At 38.0% G+C, this 25,817-nt stretch overlaps 1 protein-coding gene and 1 non-coding gene across 5 annotated transcripts in view; both read left to right on the top strand.

The window, feature by feature from the left end:
• The window catches only part of Rnf216 (ring finger protein 216), a 148,770-nt gene that overhangs the window by 12,186 nt on the left and 110,767 nt on the right, over nt 1–25,817 (top strand). For 2 of the 4 annotated variants that reach the window (XM_010642844.3, XM_010642842.3), the window contains 6 exons: nt 1,518–1,652; nt 7,153–7,283; nt 15,053–15,910; nt 16,839–16,915; nt 20,416–20,518; nt 21,663–21,827. In XM_010642844.3, the coding sequence (XP_010641146.1) occupies nt 1,586–1,652; nt 7,153–7,283; nt 15,053–15,910; nt 16,839–16,915; nt 20,416–20,518; nt 21,663–21,827 (1,401 nt within the window). In that variant the 5' untranslated portion in view covers nt 1,518–1,585. The remainder of the gene's footprint in view (nt 1–1,517; nt 1,653–7,152; nt 7,284–15,052; nt 15,911–16,838; nt 16,916–20,415; nt 20,519–21,662; nt 21,828–25,817) is intronic. The other 2 variants (XM_010642846.3, XM_010642845.3) reach the window with 2 other exon arrangements.
• LOC117286593 lies at nt 11,763–11,865 on the top strand. Its single transcript, XR_004517762.1, has one exon. It is a non-coding gene; the product is annotated as a U6 spliceosomal RNA (small nuclear RNA).

Raw genomic sequence — 25,817 nt, 5'->3', positions numbered from 1 at the left:
GCAAACAGCTGTGTAATGTACAACTTCATCAGGTTGTAGAATATTTTTGATATCCCCAAAAGTTCTCGTTTTCTTCCTGGTCATTCCTCCTTCCTCGGAGTAGTCTTTGATTTCTGTTGATATAAGTTAGATTTTACTCTTCTAGAACTTCATAGAAATGGATTTTCAGACCATGGGGTTATATGCTCAGTATTAGAATGCTTGTCCAGCGTATGCCAAGCTCTGGGTTCAATCCCCAATATTGTGAAGAGAAAGAAGGCAGATGGGAAGGAGGGAGAATGGGAGGAAAGGAAGATGGAAGGAAAGAAATGGAATGCAGGCCCTTTCTCCTCTCCTCTCTTCTCCTCTCCCTTCCCCTCCCCTCCCCTCTCTTCTCCTCTCCTCTCCTCTCACATGGTTTGGGGATCCCATGTATTCTCATATGAATCCATCTCCCAAATACTTCTACCCATTTCTCAGCCTTAACCTAATTTGTGTGTTTCTGTTAATACTACTGGTCTGTGGAGATGTAATGTCTTGGCTTTAGCACCACTATATTTTTTTCTTTAATTCTCCCCTTGTATTATTTAAATTAATAAATGTTCATGTTTTGCCTTGTTTGCTTCAGATATCTTTAAAAGGAAAAGGGAAAAGAAAAAAATATGACAAAATGAAAAAATGGAAATAAAGTGTTTGTAAATGGGGAGGGGAAGAGGGGGTGAAGGGAGGGCACGGACAAGGGGAAAAAATGAGAACTAAGACCTGTCATGTAAAGGTACAAGATCCCAATAATGAATGTAATTGTACTGTATACCTAAAATGCACCAATAAACTCAATAAAAGAAAAAAAATTATAGTTAAAAAAAAAGGAAAAAAAAAGATGTTATATATAATTGAAGTTCAAACCTTAATTCATTTTCAGTTCCCTTTTCCCAGAATAGTCACTGTCCTGAAGTCCGTGGATTTACTCCCAGGCATACTGTATATTTTAATATTTAAATATATTGTATTTTAAACTTGTATATACATTTATGTAACTCTCAACACTTGTTTTTATAGTCACCCATGTTGATACATGTAGATGTAATTTATTTGTGTCACATTCTTGTATGAATTTTATTTATTCCTTTACTGGTTTCCAGTACATCATTTCCATTATGTTTATTGCACTCATTTCTATAGTAAACATCCTTATCACTCTTGCTGTTTGTTTTGCATATTCCCTGGAGAGCATATGAAAGATTCTTAGCTACATACCTGGAAGTGGAAATGCTCAGTCACAAGGAATGCCCTCCAGAATGTCTTTGGTGTGTGTGTGTGTATCGCCTGTTCATTTTCTTGGCACATGTTTTGTATCTGTGTGTGAGTTCTGTATTAGCACTTTGCCTCTTTAATATGTACATTAAAATTTTTATTACCATATGTTTTGAGTTTGTGTTTTCTTAATGTTTTCAGCATAAGCTTGAAATGCTGCTTTGACCAGATAACGTGGAAAGAATTTTAATACTTTGTCACTCTGAATGTTCCTTCTTTTTCAGACCCTTTGAACAGATGGTCACCATGCTGAGATATTAGCCATCACATATGAGTATGCCCACATTTGAAAATGGCAGAGGGAAATAACAATGAAGAGGTGATTCACTTGAACAGTTTTCACTGCCACAGGGGACAAGGTAAGTTGTTTGTCCTCACTTTCTGTCATCCCTTGTTCCTTTTTCATTTACTATTACAGGCAGTATCTTCTTTAAAATGAACCCATTATGCTCTGTTTAGAATTCAGAGACATTGCATTTTTAGACCTGGTATATCAGGCATGAAAGGACTTGTCAGACTAGAATTGTGTCAGATGATGATACCCGCAGCATGAATGAAGTTGAAGAATCACCTTTCACACGTAGATTAGCTAGCTGTAAGATGTGAGTGTACAGGCATTGGGTCTGTAGAGGCAGGGCTACAGAAGAAGGTCAGTTCTGCTTTTGGCAAAATGGCTATGGCACCAAAGCACTCCCAGGCCTGTTGAATGCATAGTAAGGTGCTGCTGAACTTCCTTGCCCTTATACTACATGTATCTTCTTTTTTTTCCCCAAAAAAATTCTGGTTTAGCTTTGTGGAGAATTTTAGGTTATATATGTTTTGTTTGTTGTATGGTATTTAAAATTTTGGCATATTCATTGATTCCTAAAGGGAAAATGCCTTTCTAGAATATTCCTAATTATATATGAAATTTCCTGCCAAGCCCTAATTAAATTTAAAGGAAAAAATTATGCTGATGAATAGGAAAAAAAAATTCTTAATATACTCATTTCTTTATTGTTTGGTTTGGTTTTGGTACCAGGGATCGAACTCCAGTCCTTGCACTTGCGAGGCAGGTGTTGGCATCACTGAGCTAAATCTCCAGCCCAATATATTCATTTCTTACAAGTGCAGATTTTATGAAATAGGCTGAACTGGTCTTATTTTCTTCCATTAATATTTTGTGTTAGTGAAGATGACTTTTTTTCCAGCAGAATGAATTATATTTTAACTTTCAGAACATTTAAAATTATTAAGTAAATTGAAAAAAATAAAAGCATTCAAGCTATACAAGTTATGAGAACAAAAAGAAATACTGATCTTTAGGATTTTTATTAATAGTGTATTCTGACTTGGTAGTGATTGCAGCCATAAATTACTGTGATGTAGAGAGTATTAATCTTAGTTATAACTTAAATATATGATCATTTTAAATTTTCTGTACATGTATATAAAATTAAAGTTATTTTTAAATTGGGCCTTACATGTTTTAAAGAACAACTAATTCTTTTTGGGAAATTACTGATTCTGAAAGTATATTTTCTGTTAGACAAGTGTATATGCTCTGTACCAACCATGTGGATTTTTTTTTTCATGCATGTGGTTTTATTTTTTTATTAGCTGAATTAATTTCAGTATACCAACCTCTATAGTGTTTTTATTTTTTAAGTGTATACTGCAATGAGTTTGGGCAAATGAATTCACCACTTCATTCATGATAATGCCCCAGAGATTCCTTTGTGCCTCTTTGCAGTCACTCCTAACCCCATTTCTCATCTAAGGAAACCACTAATCTGTTCTTTGTCACTATTCAGTTTTATATAAATGGAATTGTTAGCAGGGGTACTGGGGTGCTGTGGCTTCCTCAGGGGTCCCTTTAGACTCTTAGTGTGCTAAACAAAGAATTGGACAGGAAATGAAGTAGCTAAGTTTTACATTTAATAAAGGTAAGAAAAGAAGGAAAAAGTGCTCTAAAAAGAAGCACTGTACAGATTGAGTGCAGGACTAATTAAAGTAGGAAAGAAAATATGCTCTGCATGCCAAGCAAGCCACTGAGAAAGAAAGAAGGCTGCTGTCTTTTATACCCCATTCTACAGCAGATCTAGGCTGTGCTATCAAAAACCTGCTTGATCTTGTGCTGGAAGAATTGAAGATAGCATTCTCTGATTGGTATCAGGCACTGGGCTTGGAAGCCATACTGCGCATTTCCTGAGTCTCCATGAGTGACAGGTCACGCCCACTTGCCCAGCAGCTTTGCCGTTCCCTAATCTGTCTCAAAATCACACAGTACATACTCTTTGTATCAGAATTATTTTGCCAAACATAATTTTTTGAGATTTAACCATGTTGCGAGTATAAGTTTTTAATTTCCTTTTTAGTTGTTCAATAGAATTCTACTTTATCTCACCTAAAATTCTATACTCAGTGAAAATAGACTTAACAATGAAAATAAATGGTTCAGGTATGAAAAAGACACAACATGTAATTACCCCAAAAAAGGAGCTTGTATGTCTGCATAATATCAGATGAAGTAGAAACTCCAGTCAGAAGCATGAAGAAAGAGTTCCTAAAGATCACAACCCTGGGAAGATAAAATTCTAATCCTTGTATACTTAGTAACATATTAAAAGCACACATTGCCGGAACTAAAAGGAGAATTGGACACATCAACAATCATAATGAGAGACTTTAACACATTTCTTGTAATAACTGAGAGAACAAACACTCAGATAACTTGTAAACATAGAAGATTAGAAGAACATGGTCAGTGAATTTGACAAAATAGATGTACAAAATATTGTACCCATTGTATTGGCCATAACTGGAGGCATATAACAAGTTTTAAGTTTCAGGGGACTCACAGAGGCAGAAAGAGCATGAGTTCAAGGCCAGTCCTACTGGTATAGTGAGATCTCTTCTCAAAACAAACAATAAATAACTTTTTAAATTAGGTGATTGATTATGTTCTCTAACCACATAGGAATTAAGCTATAAATCACTTACAGAAATATTATTAGAAAATCCCTATATGTGTGTGGAAAATGGGGGTAGACTGCAGTTGAAATCACAGTGAAAACGAGAAAATATTTTTAGTTGTGTGATAATGAAAATATAATCTATAGAATCTTTCGAGATGTTTATAATATTTATAATACCATGTTTTTAAGAAAAATTATGACCTAAAATGCATGTATTAGATAAGTAAAGCTAGGAATTTATAAGTCAGGGCTCAGCAAACTTTAAAGGGCCAAGCAGTACTAGCGTCGTAGGCCAAATGGTTTCTATCACTTCTATTTAGTGATATGTTTTCTCCACTAAAATTGAATGTGGGTCCAGTGTTGTGGCACACACCTGTAAACCCAGCACTCAGGAGGCTGAGGCAGGAGGATCACCAGGAGTTCAAGGCCGGCCTGAACCACATAGTGAGACACTGTCACAAAATTAAAAGAATTAAAGGGAAGCTTAATGACAGTGACTCATCAGACAGACTCTTGGAGTACCATCTAGGTTACTAACAGATAGGTCATGACAGTCCCAGGAAAGGAAAGAACACAGAGCAGCAAAAAGTATTTGAGGAAGTAGTGGCTGAAAATTTCCTAAAATTGATGGAGAATGTTAATTTACACATTCAAGAAACTAAATAGACTTCCATAAAGGATAAATACAAAGATGCCAAGTGTGACGGAACACACTTTTGATTCCAACACTCAGGAGATTGAGGCAGAAGGAGCTCTGATTTCCAAGCCAGGGAGGACTCAGTGAGTTCAAGGCTAGCATGAACTACACAGTGGGGACCCTATCTCAAATTCCAAAAACAAAACAGACAAAACAAAAAACTACTCCTAGACTGGTCTTGACCATTTGCCTCCTGGAGGGCCATGACTTACCGATTGTATGGATAGAAGTCTGGAAACAACTTTGTCTACAAAAAGACCAAAGACTTCAAATCCCTCTCACTTTTTCCTTTAGCAGTATCCTGACTTCTGAGCATTTCTCAGGTTTTGGAGTGTGTTGGCTGCCTCTGTGCAGGCTTTGAGTTTGCATCTTCTCCACTTGGTTAAATCACTTGCCTGTAATTTTGCTATTTTCCAGAATTTTTTTGTTGAAGTCCTTTACCTAGTGTAATCTCCTTTCCTCTTCTTTTTTGAACTTAAGGGTAAGTTCTTTTACTGTCATTTTAGTGGGGTTTCAGGAGGTGGTAGTAATTAAGCACATGGGTTCATTTTGCCAGGGTTTAACTGGGAATTCTTTCCTGTGTGCCTACCAGGCTCTCAGTTCACTTAGTTACTGTGAAAGATAACCGTGGCTTTGTGGAAAGACCATTGAACTTGAAGTTAGGTAATGGTGTGTCAGGCACTGTAATAAGCAAATATTTTGTGTGACTTTTCTCAACTGATCCTCAACTGATCCTTACTTGAAATAGGCACCATTGTTCACCTTTTTTAATGTTGAGCAAATGGATACTTAAAGCAGACGGGTAACACCAAGAGTCAGTGTGTGGTGGAGGTAAAATTAAAACATAAGCAGTCTGCCTGAGATCCTCTAGACGCCCATTTTAAACTGTTTTCTCTGCTACCACTGCAGCCTTCTTAACGGAACAAAATGAGATCATTGATTTTTTTTAATTGATTTTCAAATTGTAGAGCACCAAAAAATATATGAGATGTTAAACTTAAGAAAAATACCAAAATTAAAAAAAAAATACCACAAGCTTTGGTAAAGGACTTGGCAAAATTACAATAATGGTACTTCTCTCTTTTCTTGCTGCTGCTGCTGCTGCTGCTACACTTCCTTTTTTTCTGCACTCTCAATACATTTTCTCTTCATTGCCTGTTTTAACCTTTAACATTCCTGTGGAACCAGACACACACACACACACACACACACACACACACACACACACAAACTGCAAGTGTTTAAAATCTATCTTCAAACAGATAGTAGAACCCTAAAACAATTATCACATGTAGATTGCTACTTTATCTATAGTTCTATTTTAAATAAAACTAGGAAAAAAGCTGTTTTCTATCATACATACTCAATGGGTGCTTGACTAAAACATGAAATATGTCTCCTTAAATGAGCCTTAAAGTTTATGTGTCAGTAGCAAGTGGAATTTTTACTATTTTGGGGTAATGATTTTCTCCAACCTATCAGTTTAAATAAAATACTATTTTATTCCTAAAAGGAATAGAAATGGTTGGGAGGCCATAATTTGATTTTAAAGAAATTGACAATAAAGATTTTTATCAGTGGATTATTCCAACTTTGTAGTTTTTTTTATTTATTTTTGTTTTCTGTGATAGGGTCTCAATATGTAGTTCAGACTGGCCTTGAAGTCACTATGCAGCCCAGGTTGGCCTCAAACTGCCTTAGCCTTACTGGTTCTAGGATTACAGGTGTGCACCACCATGCCCAGCTTCCAATTTATTATTTTTTGTGTGTGGTACCAGATATTGAAATCAGGACTTTGCCCTTGTAAGGCAAGAGGTGGAACCACTGAGCTAAATCCCTGGCCCCAACCTGTTATTTAAAAGAATTGATAATCCTGAGCATAAGTGTCAGATTTCCTCTAGCAAGTCCCCAAATACACTTTTGGCAAACAGCATGGTATCTGAGTAATCCCAGCACCTCAAGAGACAGGAGGATGGTGAGTTTGAGGCCAGTCAAGGCAACATATGAAAGCCTGTCTCAAGAAAGTAAAAAGTCAGCATGGAAACATGATTCACTTGTGGTTTGCTTTGAGAAGGTAAGTTAGCAGGCAGGCCTAGTAGCCATGAACTTGGCTTTGACTTAATCCTCTGTAGGCTTAAAGTACAATGAAAGGAATGGCTGTGATTGTTCTGGCCTCTGGTAACAGTGTTCTATGTCTTCCCATAGATTGGATCAGTCTCAGAGATGGGCCCATCACCATATCTGACTCCTCTGATGAGGAAGGGATTCCAATGCTGGTCACCCCAGCTCCTGAGCAGCATGAAGAGGACCTGGATGATGACATCATCCTGACTGAAGTGAGTTTTCTTAAAACTACTGTGATATGGGGCATTATTGCAAGTTAGTGAGCTGATTCTTCAGCTACTCTCAGGGCCTCATAGAACAACTGACTCACCTCCCTGCACCTTTCTCCAACTCTGAGAACCTTTTCCACTCTGCCTCTTGCCCCCTCAGCTTTGGAAGCTATATGTTTTGCCTCTCTCTGAACTTGTTTACCATTGCTCCATCCCACAATATGTGCACTAGCCCATGCTGTTTAAGAAAAGCTTTGACACATTGTTATGTGTCTTACCATCCAGTAGAACATACCAACCTGTAATTTCAGAATCATCCTAGGTATTCTTAAACTTTATTTTTATATGAATTTTACAATCAGCTTTTCTAGTTCCAAAAGATAAATCAATAAAACATCCTCTTGGGCCGGGGATTTTTAGCTCAGTGGTTCCACCGCCTGCCTCTCAAGCACAAGGACCTGAGTTCAATCCCTGGTACAAATAAATAAATAAATATTTTTTTAAAAAAAACAGATCTTCGTGCTATATTTATAGAACAATGTATGTAATACTGACTCTTTCTAAACAGAAACATGTTTATAGTAAGATTTGTCTTTCCATGTAGTTTAACCACCTTTTATGTGCTTCAGCCAGAGCATTTTGAATTTTTTCTTAATACAGATCTCAAAACATTCTTTGTTTATTCTTCGTTATTTTCTTTTCTGTTACTTTTGTGAATGGCATCTTTATTTCCATTGTACCTTTTAACTTTTATTAAAAGTTTAAATTGTTCCTTTTACATTAATTTTGCAGTTAACTTTTATTATGTATAGTTATTTTTCATTTGACTCATTTCTTGAGAATTTGCATCTCTGTAATCTCTCTGCAATTAATGATACTTAGTTTCTAGTTTTTATACTTTTTATTTTCTAATTGTGATAACTTCCTCAAAAATTTTCATAGTGGTGATAACTACTGATGTAAATGGAAATACTTTTAATATATCTTCATTAAGTTTGATAGTGCCTTTGGCTTAAGGTGTTATTTTTGGGTCAGGGATTTAGCTCAGTGGTTCCGCCACCTACCTTGTAAGCACAAGGTCCTAAGTTCGATCCCTGGTACCAAAAAAAAAAAGTTGTTACTTTTTGTAGTTCTTTCTTTGGGGTGGGTACTGGGGAGCAAACTCAGCACCTTGTATTTGTGAGACAGGTATGGCACCACTGAACTAAATTCTTGGCCCAAGAGGCTATATTTTTTTTTTTACATTATATTAAGGAAAAAGCCATCTACTTGTACTATATTTCAAGTTTTTCTTATGAATGGATGTGAAATTCTGTCAAATTGAATTTAAGAGTCTGTGGAAATTGTCGTATGATTTTGCTTTGATTTGTTAATGTGGCGGATTATTCTGTCTCTGGAAAGAGCCACTGGGTCAGGATATTGTAATGTGATGGTAATGTCCTAATGGGTTCCACTTGCTAATGTTTTATTTAGGCTTTTTCTCTATAGACCTCATCAGTGAGACTGGCCCATAGGTTAGTGAGAAACTGTGTTCTCTTTGAAAACTTTTTTATAAACACAATCCTGACTTCATGAAGAGTTTGTAATTTCCTTTATTTGTGTTTTAAATATATTGAATAAAATTAAACAAAGTCCCTGTTCTTTCTACTTAATCGGTAGTTCCTCCACTGTCCTTTTCTATTTTGCCTATTTCTACCCTTTTTTTCTTGATTTGATCAAATAACTGTTAGCCTCTCTTCCCTTGGTTTTCTTCCTCCTCTGCCAAAGAGACAGCTCTGAGATTTACTTGATAGTGTTGTCATCTATTTTCTCATTCATTCATTTCTGCTTTTGTCTTTAGTAATTTTTCTTCTGCTTTAGCATACTTAACATGTTTCTTTGGGGTTTATTTTATGGACCTTTTGCTAACTTCTTGAGTTAATTATTTGTTCATTCTTTTACATTTTTCTGGTTACTTATTGCCATGTAACAAATCACCTCAAAACTTAATGGCTTAAGTCAGCTGCAATGCTTATGTTCTCTATCTTGGTGGGTGGGAACTTGAGAAAGGCTTATCTGGAGACTTTGCCTGCGAACTCATGTTGACTGTTGTCAGGTGGTGCTGGAATTTAAATGGAGGACTTGGGACAGCCAGGCACTGGGAGGGTATCACTCTCTTTAGGGTATCCCATGTGATCTCTCTTTTTAAAACAACTTTATTCAGATACAGCTCACATACCAGACAAGTTATCTGCTTAAATTGGAGTTAGTGTATGTTTATTCACAGGGTTGTATACTTATCACCATGATCATTTTAAAAACATTCACATCACCCTAAAAAGATATTCTGTACCTATTAGCTGTAACTGACTATTTTCCTCAACCTCTGCCCCTGACTCCTCATCCTATACAATCACTAATTTACTTTTTTTTTTTTGGTACTGGGGATCAAACTTGGGACCTTGTACTTGCAAAGCAGGTGGTGGAACCCACTGGGCTACATCCCCAGCCTAATTTACTTTTTGTTTTTGCATATTTGCCTGTCACGTAAATTTCATATAAATGGAATCGTGCCATACCTAGTCTTCTGTGACTGAATTCAGTGTATCAGTACTTAGCTCCTTTTTCAGGTGCAGCTTTATTGAGACACAGTTTATATACCATACATTTCATCTATTTGGAGCACACAGTTCGGTGGCTTTTAGTAAGTTGACACCATTTTTCATCCATTGCCACCATCAATTTTAGAATATTTTCATCACCCCATGAAGAAATTGGGCACCCATAAACTATCACCTTCCAATATCGATCCCACCCTGTCCTCAGCAATTATTTATCTATCTTCTGTCTGTACTTATTACCTAATCTAGACATTTTATATAAAGAGAAGCATGCATTATGCAGTCCTTTCAAGACATTTCTTTCACTTAGCAAGTTTTCAGGGTTCGGCTATGATATAGCATGAATCTATTTTTTTCCTTTTTATTGCTGAATAATATTGCATTGTGTAACTGTATTTTGTTTATTCATTCTTCAGGTAGTAATTTGAGTTGCTATTATGTTTTGGCTGTTATGAATAATGAATACATTGACATACAAGTTTGTGTGTTGACATATATTTTTGTTTCTATTGTATAGGTACTGAGGTGGAATTGGTGGGTCTTGTGACTTCTCTTTGTTTAGCTCTACCTGACTGACTTTCCATAGCAGCTGTACAGTTTTATGTTACTGCTAGCAGTGTTTGAAGCTTCCCGTTTCTCCATGTTCTTACCAGCACCTGTTACTATCTGTCCTTTTTATTGTAGTTAGGTGATACGAAATCCTATGTCACCACAGTTTTAAGTTACATTTCCCAATGGGCAGTGATGTTGAGCATCACTTTTATATTGTACTTCTATATTGGCCATGTTTATATCTTCTTTTGGAGAAACGTCTGTGCAGGTTTTTGCCCATTTTTAAATGGGATATTCATCTCTCTTTTTTTTTTTTTTTTTTTTTTTTTGGTACTGGGGATCAAACTCTGGTCCTTGTGTTTGCGAGGCTGGTGGCAGAACCACTGAGCTAAATCCCCAGCCCGAATATTCATCTCTTTATATTGAATTTTTACATATTCTAGGTGCTGTGCTTTCATAAGATAATCCGATTTGTAAATATTTTTTTCTCAGCCTGGCATGGTGGTGCATGCCTGTAATCTTAGCACTGAGGCGACTGAGAAAGGAGAATCACCTGAGTTCGAGACCAGCCTGGGCTACATAGTGAGTTCAAAGCCAGCCTGTACTGCATAGCGAGACCCTGTCTTAAAAAAATTTTTTTTTCTCATTCTGTAGTTTGGCTTTTGACTTTCTTCATGGTATCCTTTGAAACACAAAAGCTTTTAAATTTAATGAAATCCAGTTTATTTTTCCTTGTATTAGTTATCATTTTTGATACATGTCCAACACATATGACTATTTTAAGGTCTGATTGAAGCTTCCTCATATCATAGAAGTGTCAGGACTATTATAAATTAGCAGTTTAAACTCTTTTTGAGTAATGTAAAAACCTTAAAACACTAACTCTATTCCCCTCCAAAACTTTTATTACATAGTTTAATTTTTTAAATCCATAGTATGGATTTTCATCTTACACAGTTAATATTCATTGCCTTATCCTTTTTGTTGCTTTTCATCCCTTTATCTCTGACTTAAAACTGCCTAAAAAATCACCTGTAGGATTTCCTTTATGCAGACTTTGCTGGTATTTTCATAAAGTATAAAATTCTATATGCCCCGCCCTTTTTTTGCTGCTTTTAAGAGATTTTCTTTGTTTTCTACAGTCGTACTTATGCCCTACCTAGGTTTCTATAGTTGGGGGGTTACAGATTTATTCTGCTTAGATCTTCAAAACTGGAATCAAATCCACTATCTGTCCCTTCTTAAATATTCACACTTTGTCTTCAAATATTGCTTTTTCATCCTTCTCTTCTCAGACTCCAGTTACATACTTGTGAAGATCTTTTCATGCTTGCTTCAGCAGCACATATACTAAAATTGAAACGATACAGAGAAGATTAGCATGGCCCCTGCACAAGGATGACACGCAAATTCATGAAGCACTCCATAATTTTTAGATAATGTGAAACAGGAAGCAAAGGTCTAAAGGGGCAATGGAAGTGTGAGGAGCAGGGGAAAGGAAAAAGTGGAAACAGGTCTTTGTAAATTGGGAAAAGTGGAAGGGTTAAAGGGAGGGCAGGAGAATAGGGAAAAAAATAAGAACCAAGATATATCATGTAAAGGTACAAATTCTCAATGATGAATGTCATCATACTGTATACCTAAAATGTACCAATAAATTTAATGGGAAAAAAGATCTTTTTGTTGTATTTTTATGTTTTATTCTTTTATCTAATATTCAGTTTTATCTCTATGGTTTATTCTGGTTATTTGCTTCTGGCCTGTTTTTCAATTAATTAATTTCTTTCTTCAGCTATATTTATTTAAAATGCTCTATGTGCACCTATTGATTCTATGTCTTAGTTGCTATATTGTTCCATTCTGGAATTTGCTTTTTTTTGAGACAGTGTCTCACTGTGTAGTTCAGACTGACCTGGAACTCACTATGTAGCCCAGGCTGGTCTCAAACTCACAGTGGTCCTCCTGCCTTGGCCTCCTGAGTGCTGGGATTACAGGCGTGCGCCACCACGCCCGGCTGGAATATGCATTTGATTTTTATGTTTCTCTGCTGAAATTCCCAGTCTAGTCTGTTACTTCCTTACATATGCTAAACATTGTTTAGAGTCCAGGTCTGGTAATTCTGCTGTGTGAAGTCTCATTAGATTTGTTTCTGTCATCTGTTCCTTGGTTTGGTTTTGAGTGGTCACATTAAGTTATGTGCCTAGTTATTTTTTATTGATTATAAGTCATGCAATCTGGAAAAGCTGAGATCTTAGATGATGTTATCTTTCTGCACAGAGAACCTACACTTAGTTTAAGGATAAGGAAGTCACAGTAGGGAGCTGGGATTCAGTTCCTGGGATGGCAAGCATGCTTCCCATTCACCCTGCAGTGACATCACCCTTCAAGAACTTGCCACGTGTCTTGAGATTTATCAGGACCTTGCCCTTTTGCTGAGTTCTGAATTCCATTTTTTGTGTCCTTAGCTCCTCAATAAGAATATCAGAAGTCTTGTCTGCTGATCATTCAGTCAGTCAGGTCTGGAGTTGACAGATGCATATTTTGGGAACAAGAGCCCCTGTCAAGCCCATTTTGCTAGATTTCCCCTTCTGGATCTTGCCAGCCTTCAAGCAGATGTTTTTGTCTTGCTTTGTTGTATTCTACTATTCTTACTAGAGTTTCTTTATTTTCTGTAGAGGTGTTGTGTGAGTAATACATCTGCCATTGTTGGACTCAGAAGCCCCCTCTTCACTGGGGTGCAGCTCAGTGATAGAGCACTTGCCTAACATAGAATGCTAAGGCCTAGGTGCCACCTCAGCACCAGGGGAAAAGACTTGTGTGTGCAGTGCATGTGTGTGTGTGTGTGTCTGTGCACATGTGTGCACGCACTTGCATGCATAGTACTGGGGTTTGAACCCAGGGACTCGCACATGCTATGCAAATGCTGTACCACTGAACTGCATCGCCACCCCTTCTCATTTTATTTTTTGACATAGGTTGTTAAATTGCCCAGGCTGGCCTCAGATTTGCAGTCCTCCTGCCTCAGACTTCAGAGTGACTGGGATTACGATGTGCACCATCATGCTTGTCTACCTCTTAAGTCATTACTTGTACTTTCTAAGTCACTGTTCTCAATACCTCTTACCGCTCTTTCTTTTCTTTACTTTTAATTAGTGCTAGAATTAAACTCAGTACTTTCCCACTGAGCTACATCCCCAGCCTTTTTTTATTTTGAGATGGGGTCTTGCTAAGTTGCCTAGGCTGTGCTCCAAATTGTGATCTCCTGCCTCAGCCTCCCAGAAGTGTCTAACCTCAGAACCCCTCTGCTGCCTGATGGATAGAGGTTTTGGTAGCCCCAACGCCCATTCCCACTGTTGCAAAAGAGAGATTGTTGGTTTTCCCCCAGCATACCAAGCTTTGCCTACAGTCCCTAGCTCATAGCATTTTTGGGCTTCTCAACTTAGACATTATGTGATTTGGAATGACATATGTCCACTGAGTCATGAAAGATTTTCAGTTTTGTGGCTCATTGTGTCCTTTATTTTGTCAGAAAAGAGTTAGAGACATCTTTATTTCATTGTCTTAAAATTAGATGTCTATTTCAGTTTTCCTTTTATTTACATGATTACTTTCAATGTAGAAATTTAAACAATGCTGGTAAAAGTTCAAGTTCCTATTCACCAGCCCCTTCTCAAGGAATATCCCAAAACTTATCAGTCTAGACTGAATCCTTCGAGATTTTTTTCTCTTATAGGGCAAGAGTACACTTCTAGAAATGATTTTTTGTATCTTTTTTATTTTTAATAAATAATCATTCTATATATGAATGATTTTGCAACTTGATTTTCTTCACTTAGTGACATTTCTGGATGATAATTCTGTTTTAGTATATACTGAGCCACCTCTTTTTAGGGGCAGTGATGGTGAGGGTGATTGTAGAGTATTTTTTTGACAAATAAGTAATGGTTTACTTAAAGCTTCTTAGGAAGAACCTTTAGAATGTCTGCTATTTTTTCTTTTTATGCTACAAGCAGTGTAGCTGTGAATGTCCTTGTATATGACCTTCTCAGATATATGTATTTTGTAAAATAGTTATGAAAAAGTGATATTGACTAATCATAAGCATTTTTTTTTTACTTTAGTAAATGGTGCCAAATTGTTCTTCTAAATTCTAGCAGTGAATGATAGTATATGAGTTTTCACAAACATCTTTACCAGTGCTTTATATTGTTTAACTTGAAAGTTTACCAGTCTTATGGGGAGTAAAGTTGTCTAAATTTTCATTTTGTTGATGGCTAATGAGATTTTGGTCCTTTTCATACGTTTATTTAGCTTTTTTTTTTATTCCTCTGCTGTGTTAGCATTCTTTATTCCTTTTACCATACAATTAATTTTGTTTTAGTAGTCTCAGAAATTAAGATATAATTCAAATTGTAATTCAAACTTCAGTCTTTGGTTACTCTGATTCTTACAGATACTATAGTATTTCAGTGTTAAGTTAAATGTAAAGAGTAGGTTTTGTTAAGCAGCAGAAGGATGTTTTTGTGTGTTTCCTGTTCTATCTCAGAAGTTCAGTATAAGCTCATAGAGGCATAGATGTAGGGAAAAAAATTGAAGTATTAAAATTTCATTTTTTCTTAGACAAATAGACCTCAGACTTCACGACCCAATCTCATCAAACCAGCTGCCCACTGGCAAGATCTGAAAAGATTGGGAGAAGAAAGGCCTAAAAAGTCTAGAGCAGCATTTGAATCAGATCAGAGCAGCTATTTTTCAGTGTGTAACAACCCATTGTTTGATTCTGGGGCACAGGATGATTCTGAGGAAGACTACGGTGAATTTCTGAATCTTGGGCCTCCTGGCGTCTCTGAATTCACTGAGCCAAGAAGTCAAGCAGAAGCAGAATCCGAACCTGGACCCAATCATAACCAAGCCGTAAATGATATTGTCAATCCCAGATTGGAGCAGAAGATCATTATCTTTAGAGAAAGTGGCCTCCTCTTCCCAGAAAGTGATCCTTTGGATACTCAGAACCAGTCATCTGAAGACTCGGAGCCAGAGCTATTTTCACATCTGGGAGAATCGACTACTTTGGGAGATGATCCAGACATCGAAGAAGACTACTGGCTCAACCATCCGTACTTACAGTCTCTAAAACAACAGCCCCGTGAGGTAACAAACCAGGTTGTTCCCCAGGAGCGGCATTCTAAAGGAGAACTTCGCTCCTTTGTATTTCGGCACGAACTCCCAGTTCCTGCTTTTCCAAGGCCAGCTTTTCCAAAACCAGAACCCCAGCAAGATGGGGTTTCAGGCCCTGCTTCTCCTCAGCCCATACACCCGCTAGGAGAGCTTGAAGACCAACAGTTAGCAATTGATGATGAAGAGCCAGGGCCAGCCTTTCCCCTGAGAGGATCTAAGGAGGCCAATTTGGAAAACCTTTGGGGACAAGAACCTCCTGAGGTAGATCAAGAATTCATTGCACTATTAGTGAAAGAAACAGTAAGTGTTGCTTACTTTTATTACTGTTTAATTTTAGACATCATACTGAATTTTCTTGCAGAAACCAAAAAATGCACGTGTAGACTTCATTTTCCTAAGAAGCATTTATCTAGATGTAGGTAGGGAATAAATGAAAACAAACTCTGAAGACAGAAAGATGGAATCAGGATTCCTTAGTCTGTGCATAACTTCTAGGAAGCTCTCTAGGATGCTAATGACAATAGCATTGTGCTGTCTTAGCAGTTTTTTCAGAGGCCTTAAACTTACTCCAAATTCAAACCCTTGAAGAAGTTACTGAATTGCCTAGACCTGTGCTGTCCAACATGGCAGCCATTAGCCTGTGTGACTATTTACATTTAAGTGTCTTACAATTAAAGTTATAAATTAAGTTTCCAGGAGCATCAGTAACATTTTAGTCTCAACAGCAATAACATTTTAGTCTCAGAGCTGTCAGAAAGCACAGAATAGAAAGTTTCCATCATTATACACAGTTCTGTTAGATTCTGGCCATCAGGGTAACTTGGGCCTTTATGTCCACAGTTATCTGTGGTTTGCCTTTCAGTGAGTCTCCTTACCCTGCTTTACCCGTGTTTTCATCTGACCCCCTCAGTTGTGAAACTTCTAGAGGGCAGGCGTGGGATTATACTTTCTCTTTGGATTCCCTTGCCTGCAGAGATGCTCAATATTTGTTGAAAAAGAAAATGGATATGCAGAGTGGTGCAGAGGACCAGATGACCTCTAAGATCTTTCTAGACTGTCTTTTGTCTTGGTGTTGAATCTGAGAACAAGTATTGAATTATAAGCCATATAGAGCTGTTTTTTAGCCCTCTTTTCTTAGTCATTAGTCATTTTCTTTCTTTTTTTTGTCACACAGTTTTTAGTGCCTTCAAACTATGCTAGTGAATAAAATGTTTTTATTCCTTTACAGGAAGCAAGATTTCCAGATGTAGCAAATGGGTATATTGAAGAAATAATTCATTTGAAGAATTATTATGATTTGAATGTGTAAGTAATCCACCATCCCTTTTTTCTTTCCTTTTCTTTCTTGAGGTAAAATAAATAAACATTAAATTTATCATTTTAACCTTTTATGCGTATCATATGTGTGTAGACTGGGAATTGAACCAGAGCCTTTGCACTAAGCTATATCCCTAGCCTTTTTTAAAATTTTGAGACAGAATCTTGCTATGTTGCACAGGCTGAGTTCGAACTTGTAATCCTCCTGTTTTGGCCTCCCAGAGTATTGGGATTTACAGGTGTGCATCACCATGCCCAGAATATTTTAAACATTTTTAAGTGTAAAGTTTAGTGGTATTAAGTACATTCACATTATTGTGCATCCATTACCATATCCTCCTCCAGAACTCTTCTTATCTTCCCAAAATGAAACTGCACCTATTAAATACTAACATCCCTTCCTCTCTCAACCCCTACTTCCACCATTCTAATTCCACCTCTGTGAATTTGACTCGTCGAGGTATCTCATGTAAGTGGAAGTGTACAGTAGTTGTTGGCTCTTTTTGACTGGCTTATTGCACTTGGCATAGTGTCTTTTGAATGATTTTGTTACTTCCAACATTAGTCATGAACAGATTGTTCTGGGTCTTACAGAATTCTGCCAGGTCATGAAATTATGATGCCTGGTTGTTTCTGAGCATTAATATTACCTGTGTTTTGGTCAAGATGATAAAAGACTGTTTTTCCCAACAATTTTAACAGAAAGTGTCCTGTAAGCATTTTACCTGTTTGCAGAAATATGTAGAAGCATTTCTTCAATTTTTAGTATAAAAGTGATACTTTAAAAAAATTAGTGCACTGAAAAATACAAAATGAAAAGTTAGTCTCTTTCCTCTTATTCTCTCTCCTTATTCTAGTCCACAGAGGAGAAATAATTGTATATTTGTAAAGAATAATGTTGAAATTACTTAATCATAATTTTCAGAAGTTAATACAGATATTTTTAATTAAACAAAAGAGATAGTGTAATGCCAGATGTTTTGGCACATGCCTATAATCCTAGCACTTTAGGAGGCTGAGTCAGCAGGATCACATGTTCAAGCCCCACCTGGGCAGTTTAGTGACTTAGCAAGGCCCTGTCTTAAAATACAAAATAAAAAAGAGCTTGGAGATGTACTCAGTGCAAAAGTTCTAGATTCAGTCTTAGTACATACCTGGAAAAAACAAAGAGGTAGTATTCTACACCCTTGTCTTCAGAAGTGTCGTATCTTATTCTGCAGTTCTCAGTCAGGGTACAAGTAAGTCTGTCCCCTGCCAAGAGTTGAGAGGAGAGGCCCCCCTTTTCCAGGTTCTCAGCCCAGCAGAAGTCCTTTTTTCTAATTTGTACAAAAATACATTGGTGCCACCACTGTCCAGAAGCAGCCAGTTACCAGGTTTTCAACCAGGATTGGATCAAGGTTTCTTAACTGCTGATGAGCAGGGACCCTGATGACCCTGCAGGCTGCTGAATGCCAGGCTGTCTTGGTCATTGTGTGGTCATCCCCAGTTACAGTATTTATCGCTTTCGCTTCTTTCTTAATCTATAGTGGTTCCCTGCTCTCTTTTTTAAAATATCATTAATTTTTCTTAGCAATGTTTTTACCATGAAAAGTTGAAAGAATGTCAGGTTTGGTGGTACATTCCTATAATTCCAGTTACTCAGGAGGCTGATGCAGGAGAAGCACAAATTCAAAGCCAGAGTGGGCAACTTAAGGAAACCCTGTTTCAAATAAAATATAAAGGGCTGAGGATGTAGCTCAGTGATACAGAGCTCACTTAGCTTGTTGTGAGGCCCTGTGTTCAATCCCTAGCACTGTAAAAAAAAAAAAAGTTGAAAGACATTATGATGAACACCTATATACTGATCACCTAGATTGTCTGTCTTTCTTCTGAAAGGAGTATTTCCCTTTTACTTCCTACTCTTTAAAAAAAAAATTGTAATTTTATATGCACACACAAAATTTAAAGGCTTTCAAGTAGTATTTTAAAAATTAGTTACAGGGCTAGAGATTTAGCTCAGTAGCTCTGCTGCCTGCGTTACAAGTGCAAGGTCCCGGGTTTGATCCCCAGTACCAAAAAATTTTTTAAAAAATCAATGCAGAGGGGCCGGGGATTTAGCTCAGCGGTTCGGTGGCCTGCCTTGCAAGCGCAAGGACCCGAGTTCAATCCCCGGTACCAAAAAAACAAAAAATCAATACAGAGCTTGGTGTGGTGCTGCATACTTGTAGTCCCAGCATTCAGGAGGCTAAGGTAAAATGATCTTGCAGAGTTCAGGCCAGCTTGAGGCCTAGTCTCAAAAAACAAACCAAAAAATCATTTACAATCATTTGCTTTTTTTGGTACTGAAATCGTCCCAGTTTTGACTTCTGGGAGCCTTTAAGATGCACCTGTCTTTTTTGTGTGACCCCATTAATCTTTGAGGTTTGCCTTGGACTTCCTCAGACCTGGAATCTGTTACTCTGAAAAGCCCAGAAGTTTGGCTCATTCTTTCCTTTTTTTTTTTTTTTTTTTTTAAGTCAGGGTCTTACTGTATTACCAAGGCTGAGCTTGAGTTCCCAGTGTCAAGCACCCTTTCCACCTTAGCCCCCCAAGTGCTAGTGCTGCCGGAGTGTGCCCCTGTGTTTGGCTTAAGCCCAGAGTTCTTAGAAGGAGAAGTGTCTTAGTGCTTGATATTTTCACCATTAGTACCAGCAAGTCACCCTTGTAGGTCCTTTCACTGGCATCTGGGTGAGAAAAGAAAAAGAGCTGAAGAACCACACTTTTTCTCTTTTCACTCCCTGGCAGACCTCTGTTACTTATTACATCCCCCACTACTGACATTGGACAAAAATAGGGAGAAGAGAGTTGAGCACTAATTAGAAATAGACACATATTGTGAGTGGGGTCATCCTACATATCTGCAGGAGCAAGGGAAGAATGCTGATGAGCAGGAACCCCAATGATACTGCAGGCTGCTGAACGTCAGGCTATCATGGCCATTCTGCATGTCATCCCCAGCGCAGTTGTCTGATTTGGTTCTGTTGCCAGGTGAAGAGCTTGGAGAGTGAATGTCATTAAGTCTGGGTGATGTTGCCTCAAAGTGTATTAGTTTGCTCTATATCGCTTACCCTCAGAGTAGTTCAGTAATGTGTAACGGAGACAAGACTGGTGGGTTTGTAAAAGAAAAGAATCTGCTGGTAAGAGAACATGGCCTGTTCATCAGTGTTGCATTTGGTTAAATAAAGTGAGCATGACTCAGATGGCTCACAGAAGTTTATATTCCCACAGGGTATAAGATATAGTAATTAGCAGAAGGTATTTTATATTTCATTTATTTACTAAATCTTACCAAAGTTTTTACATTTAATTGTGAATATGTATCACTTCCTACTTGTTATTCATAGCTTTCTTGATGGAGAATAGCTACTTTTTCCTGTGTCATTAGGAACTTTATTTTTGCATATGAATCAGTGGACAGTTATGGATGGGACTTGGAAGCAATATGAAAGTAATGTCATGTGTTGTTGCAGACTTTGTAATTTTCTTCTGGAAAATCCAGATTATCCAAAGAGAGAAGACAGGATCATTATCAATCCCAGCAGCAGCCTTCTCGCCAGCCAGGACGATACAAAGGCAAGTGTCCTGTGTACATTTTGCTATCTTGGCTAGAACTGCTCTACCTTTTCTGTCATCTCTATGCTTTGTTGGGACACATTTTTAAAAGGCCAGCAGGAAAAATAGGATTTTAGAATGCACTTCAGTGGGACCTCCCACCTTATTCCACTGTGAGTTATATATTTAACTCCTCTTTTGTTGATACCCTTATCTTCCCTTTTCCACAAAAAATTAAGCACATCTTCCATATCTTTAGTCCTACAAAGCAAATTCCCAAAGTGAAATAGGAATTGCCAGGATTCTTTGTAGTGTTTTAGTAGTTTTTAACATTATTTTGCATTAATCCTATCCACCCACCGCCAATATTACTAAAAAGTTCATGTTTTATACTCTGTCAGCTTTATTGTACCTCTCTCCTCTGTCCATCAGCACATCTTATTTTATTTCAGTACACTGCTTTTCAAAGTAAGTTACCAAAACATTAGTACTGCGTGCTTCTATGTAAATACTTCAGTGTGCAGATTACCAAGAGCTTAATATCTGTTGACAATATTTTCTGTTGTAAGATTTGTGTACCACGCATAGACCTGTTTAACCAAATCTTATATGAAGACGTAGACTGATCTTTAAAACTTGCAGTCATTGTCTTTATTTGCAAACTAAATTAGCATTTGGCATGTTGTATAGTGAAGGGAAGTATAGTAACTTAACTGCATTAAGATCTATGGGCCAGGGATTTAGTTCAGTGGTGCTGCTGCGTGCCTTGTAAACACAAGGTCCCAAGTTCAGTCCCCAGAACCAAAAAAAAAATGATCTAGTGCTTGATCCTTCTGCTCCCCACAAATTCTCTCTCTTTTACATATTCTGTATCTGGGGGAAAATGACTTTTTCTGAACATTTTGAGGAAGGAAAATGGTTGAAAGATTGGGTTCAGATCACCAGCTATGTTTCGCTACTAGTTCTAACTAGTAAAACTAGTCTTTAGACTCCAAACAGGTGGATCTCTGGTCTACTACTTCTTTGTCCTGTTACAGAGCTGATGACTTACAAATTAATTATGAAACCAAACAAGACTATTCCTTTCCTGTAATATATGTTAAAATGATTTTCTCCTTTTGGGGAATGCACTATCTGGCCTCTAATTTTGTTTTTCTTATTTCAGTTGCATAAAATAGACTACTTTGACTATTCAAAATTGAGTCCTCTTGACCAGCGCTGCTTCATCCAAGCTGCTGACCTGCTGATGGCTGACTTCAAAATGCTCAGCAGTCAGGACATTAAGTGGGCCCTGCATGAGCTCAAAGGACACTATGCAATCACCCGAAAGGTGCTCTTCTTCTTCTGTTGGGGTAACACCCTTGACTGCTTTGCCTTATGATACAGAACAAAGAGTTCCCCTACAGAGAGTGGAATGGTTTGTGATAGCTGAGAGTTACAGTTGGTCCAGGTATTTGCTGGTCAAGGAAGAACTGAAAGGGAAAGGAATGCTAGAATAGAAACAGGGAAATTCCACTTTGACCAGAAAGACCTGGAGGGCAATACACTTGACTGGAATGCAGGGTGAGTAGAGTATGAAAGATTGCTCTTCCCTGATTTACTTTGACTTGGGACAGGTGACACAACTTCCCCCAGGAGACTCCATTTCCACTTAGATGAGGTGAGGTCTGTAAGGAGCCAAGAACACAGTAGTGCCCAGTAATAGTGCTGTGTTTCAGAAATGGGTAGGCAGCTTCCAACAACTCCCAACATTTCCCCCCCCAGGGCCCTAAGGAAGATACAGCATGTGAGGGCCCCTGTTCCAGGGTACAGACAAGTGCTAGTGATTGGTTGGGTGGCACAGGAAGGCTGAGTTAGCAAGGGCCATGCAGTCTCTTCCATCATGGTGCTCAGCCAGGTCAGAGCATGAGTGTCACCATATTGTTCACTCCCACTATTAAATCCTCTTCTGCTGAGGTGTGTGTGATTTCCAGCAAAGACTGATTTTCCCCCCCCAAGGGACGACAGTGGAGCTACTTTAATGGTTCAGGTACTCACTGGACCTTTCCTGAAGGAATGTAAACCCCAAGTAAAGGCAGCTCATTCTGAGTCTAGGTCAAGCCCCACTTGACTTCAGATTGCATCGCCAAGAAGATCCAGGCAAAAAACTCCTACATAGAATTATTCCAAGGGAAAGAGTTAGTACTTTCTATATCTGAATCTCATTCCCTATGCTATATCCTAGGGAATGCCTCACTTGAAAATCGAATGAACTTTCTCCCAAAGTAGCAACCACCAGGCAATAAGGGCTGCACCTCCATCCTCACTGGCCCAGGCTAAGGCACAGTGGTAGGCATCCCCTGCCCAGGCCATGAGGTCTGGTCTTCCATGGTCCACTCCTTTGTGCAGCTTGGCTTTGTGGCTGTGTTGCAGCTAATTGGTAGATCTACACGGTCCTGAGGTAGCTTATAGACAGAGATTTATCCGAATGATCTCCCAAATGCCTTTCGGTGGCTTTCATTTTGTGATTTATGGAACATTTACTGCTTAAAGAGCTGTTCCATTCCCATACATAGTTTCTTTGTTCCCTTCCTTATACTTCTGATCATTTGCATTTTTAATAAAGGCATTTGCTTGTTTGTGGGTAGTTTGGGAGTTACATGGGCTTTGAAATGGATGACCTAGACTGTTTGAATTAAAGTGTTTAAGAGGACATGGTCTTGGGCAGAAGCTAAAGCATGATGTGACTCCTTAGGATTTAGAACTTGTTCTTGCTGTAGTTAAGTGGTGCACAAGAATTCTGCCCTGTGGACAGTGACTGTGGTAGGAACAGAGGATATGACACAGCCAGAAAGGTCTTTGAATTACAACAGTAGCACCATGATCACTCAGGAGAGTTCATGTTCATTGTGGAGATTGGGTCACATTTTCCTGAACTGGTCTTTTAGATTTTTTGGTACTAGGGATTGAATCATGGGCCTTCATAGTGAAGGACATGTGCAGGCTCCCCCCACCTTGTTTATTCATTTTTTTGTTGTGAGACAGGATTTCGCTGTAAGTAGCCAACTTGTCCCGGCTGGGCTCCAACTTACAACCTCCTGCCTCAGTCTCCCAGAGTTCTAGAATTACAGGTGTGCATCACTTTTTATAATAAATGTCATACATGTTTTATGACAAGACCCCATTTACCCATTATTCAGCTTTCATACTTATCTTGTGCTCATTTTTGTTTCATCTCTGCCCCTGCTCGTTTTCTTTCTTCCAAGACAATTTTTGAACCAAGACACAAATTTATGTTTGTTGCCATTGGTTGATAGTGTTAAGTCTCTTATAATCTGCGAGTTCTCAGTCCTTATTTTTTTCTTATAGTTGGAAAAAAATAAGCATTTTTATCCTGTAGGTTTTGGCACTCTGGATTTCTCTGACAGTACCTTCACAGTGTCATTGACTGTCCTGTGTCCTCTAAATTTCCTACAGATCACTAGTTAGATCTAGAATCTTCATCAGACATAGGTTTGATTTTTTTTTTTCTTTTTGGCCTTTTTAATTGCTGTTCTCACCCTTGTTAATCTGTGATTTAAGCAAGTGTCTTAAACTTTCTGAGCATCAGCTTTCTTGTAGTGTAGAGTGGATTCATTACAGGCTGTGACAAAAATTAGACAACAATGTGTGTAAAGCCATAACATAGCACCTGTCTTGTAGTGGGTTTTACATAGACAAGTTCTTATGCCTTCTAACTGCTTCCTGTGTGATACAGAACAACTTTTAAGCTTTAGCACTGTTGTCAGTCAGTCCTTAGTATGATATTACAAAAACCCTTCGGTGACACCCTCCTTAGGTTTGCAGCACTGAGTTCTAGCTAAAAGGGTTGTCACCCAGAGAGGGCCATCGGGAGAGAAGGCCATTATTCAGAGAGAGCTGTCACCTGGGATCTTCTTATGAAAATCTCCTGTATGTGGGCTTCTTGGTGACCTCCATGCAGCTACAATATTTCTAGGTCTTTTCTTTTTTTTTTTTTTCTAGTTTTAAACTATAAGGAACAAAAGTGATATCTCAATGTTATTTTTAATGAATGATATTTAAACCAGGTAATGCCTTAAAACTCAAGGTAGCACATTCTTCTTAAAATGAGTATTTATGTTTATCAGTTCATTTCCTTAGTTTAAAAATCATTTATTGCTAAAATGCTTATTTGTAATTTGCCCCTCTGTCAGTTTCTTCCTCTGTTCCCCAGAAGAAGCTGTTAACTCTTTTCATCTGTTTGTTCTGGAATTTGCATCTGCATTTTTGGATTCATGCTTATCCTTAATGGATCAGCTTTCAGAACTAATTAGAGCTTTGTCTTGTGTTAGGTCGGAAACCCAGATCTTAACACACACCACACACACATATCCTCATCTTTTCAGTAAATTTTTTGCTAAAACTGTGTTTTGAGTTTTATTTTAACTATGGCACTGTTCACTGCTAGGCAAATAATGTACTGTAACTACGTTTACTTCCTTAAATTTTCTGTTTATCTTAGAGTTAAAAAGCTGCCTCCATTTTTCCATTTGCTTTCGTTGTTGTCTATTTTGTTCTTGAGTTTTGACTTCCTAGTTTTCTTTCCACACCTGATAGCTCGAGCACAGTTGTTCATGTTGCCACAGCTGTCATTTCATCCCTCCATTCATTCCCCAAGTTTTCTTGCCCTCCTCCACGCCATTCTGACCATTCTCTTCATAGCTGATGCCCTGAGACTTGCCTTTACCTCATCTCAGGAATTCCCTTCACCTTGTTCCTGGCTTTTCCCTGTGCTCTAGATCCTACCCCTGTCTGCTTGATTTGCATACCTACACAGGACTGAGAGTTCCACTGGGGTGAAAATTATTTCTCTGCCTCAAATGTGACATTCAGTTTGCTGATTGCCTGTCCAGTGCATATACTGGGAACATCCTAAGAATAGTACCAGGCCTCTTCCCTCTTGGGGCGCCATACTAGTAGATTAGCGTCATTTTTTTTAACATATGCTTTAACTTCTATTCTCTTAGGTGGTCATTCTCAGGGTGTTCATGTCCTAGGTCTCCTAGAGTTCTCCTGCCATTGTGGCTTCAGTGGTCATCTTGGTCTCTGTAAAGGTGGCTTTGCCCATCTGTGGACCTAACCTCTGCCAGGCTCCAGAGCATTTGTGGCATCAGCATACTCACTGTAGTGTTTCTAGGTCAGTTCTTAAAAGAACTTTGACTAATGTCATAGATTTTCTTTTTTTATTTATTTTTTATTAGCACTGTATGTCTTTGCAGTACATGTTTACATTCTTTGTGTGAAGTTGGTACATCTTGTATGTACAAGATGTGTGTATAAT

The sequence above is a fragment of the Fukomys damarensis genome, unplaced genomic scaffold (genome assembly GCF_012274545.1).
Source record: "Fukomys damarensis isolate Sample0158 unplaced genomic scaffold, DMR_v1.0_HiC HiC_scaffold_17, whole genome shotgun sequence".
NCBI lineage: Eukaryota > Metazoa > Chordata > Mammalia > Rodentia > Bathyergidae > Fukomys > Fukomys damarensis.
This window is presented reverse-complemented; position numbering and strand designations above follow the sequence as displayed.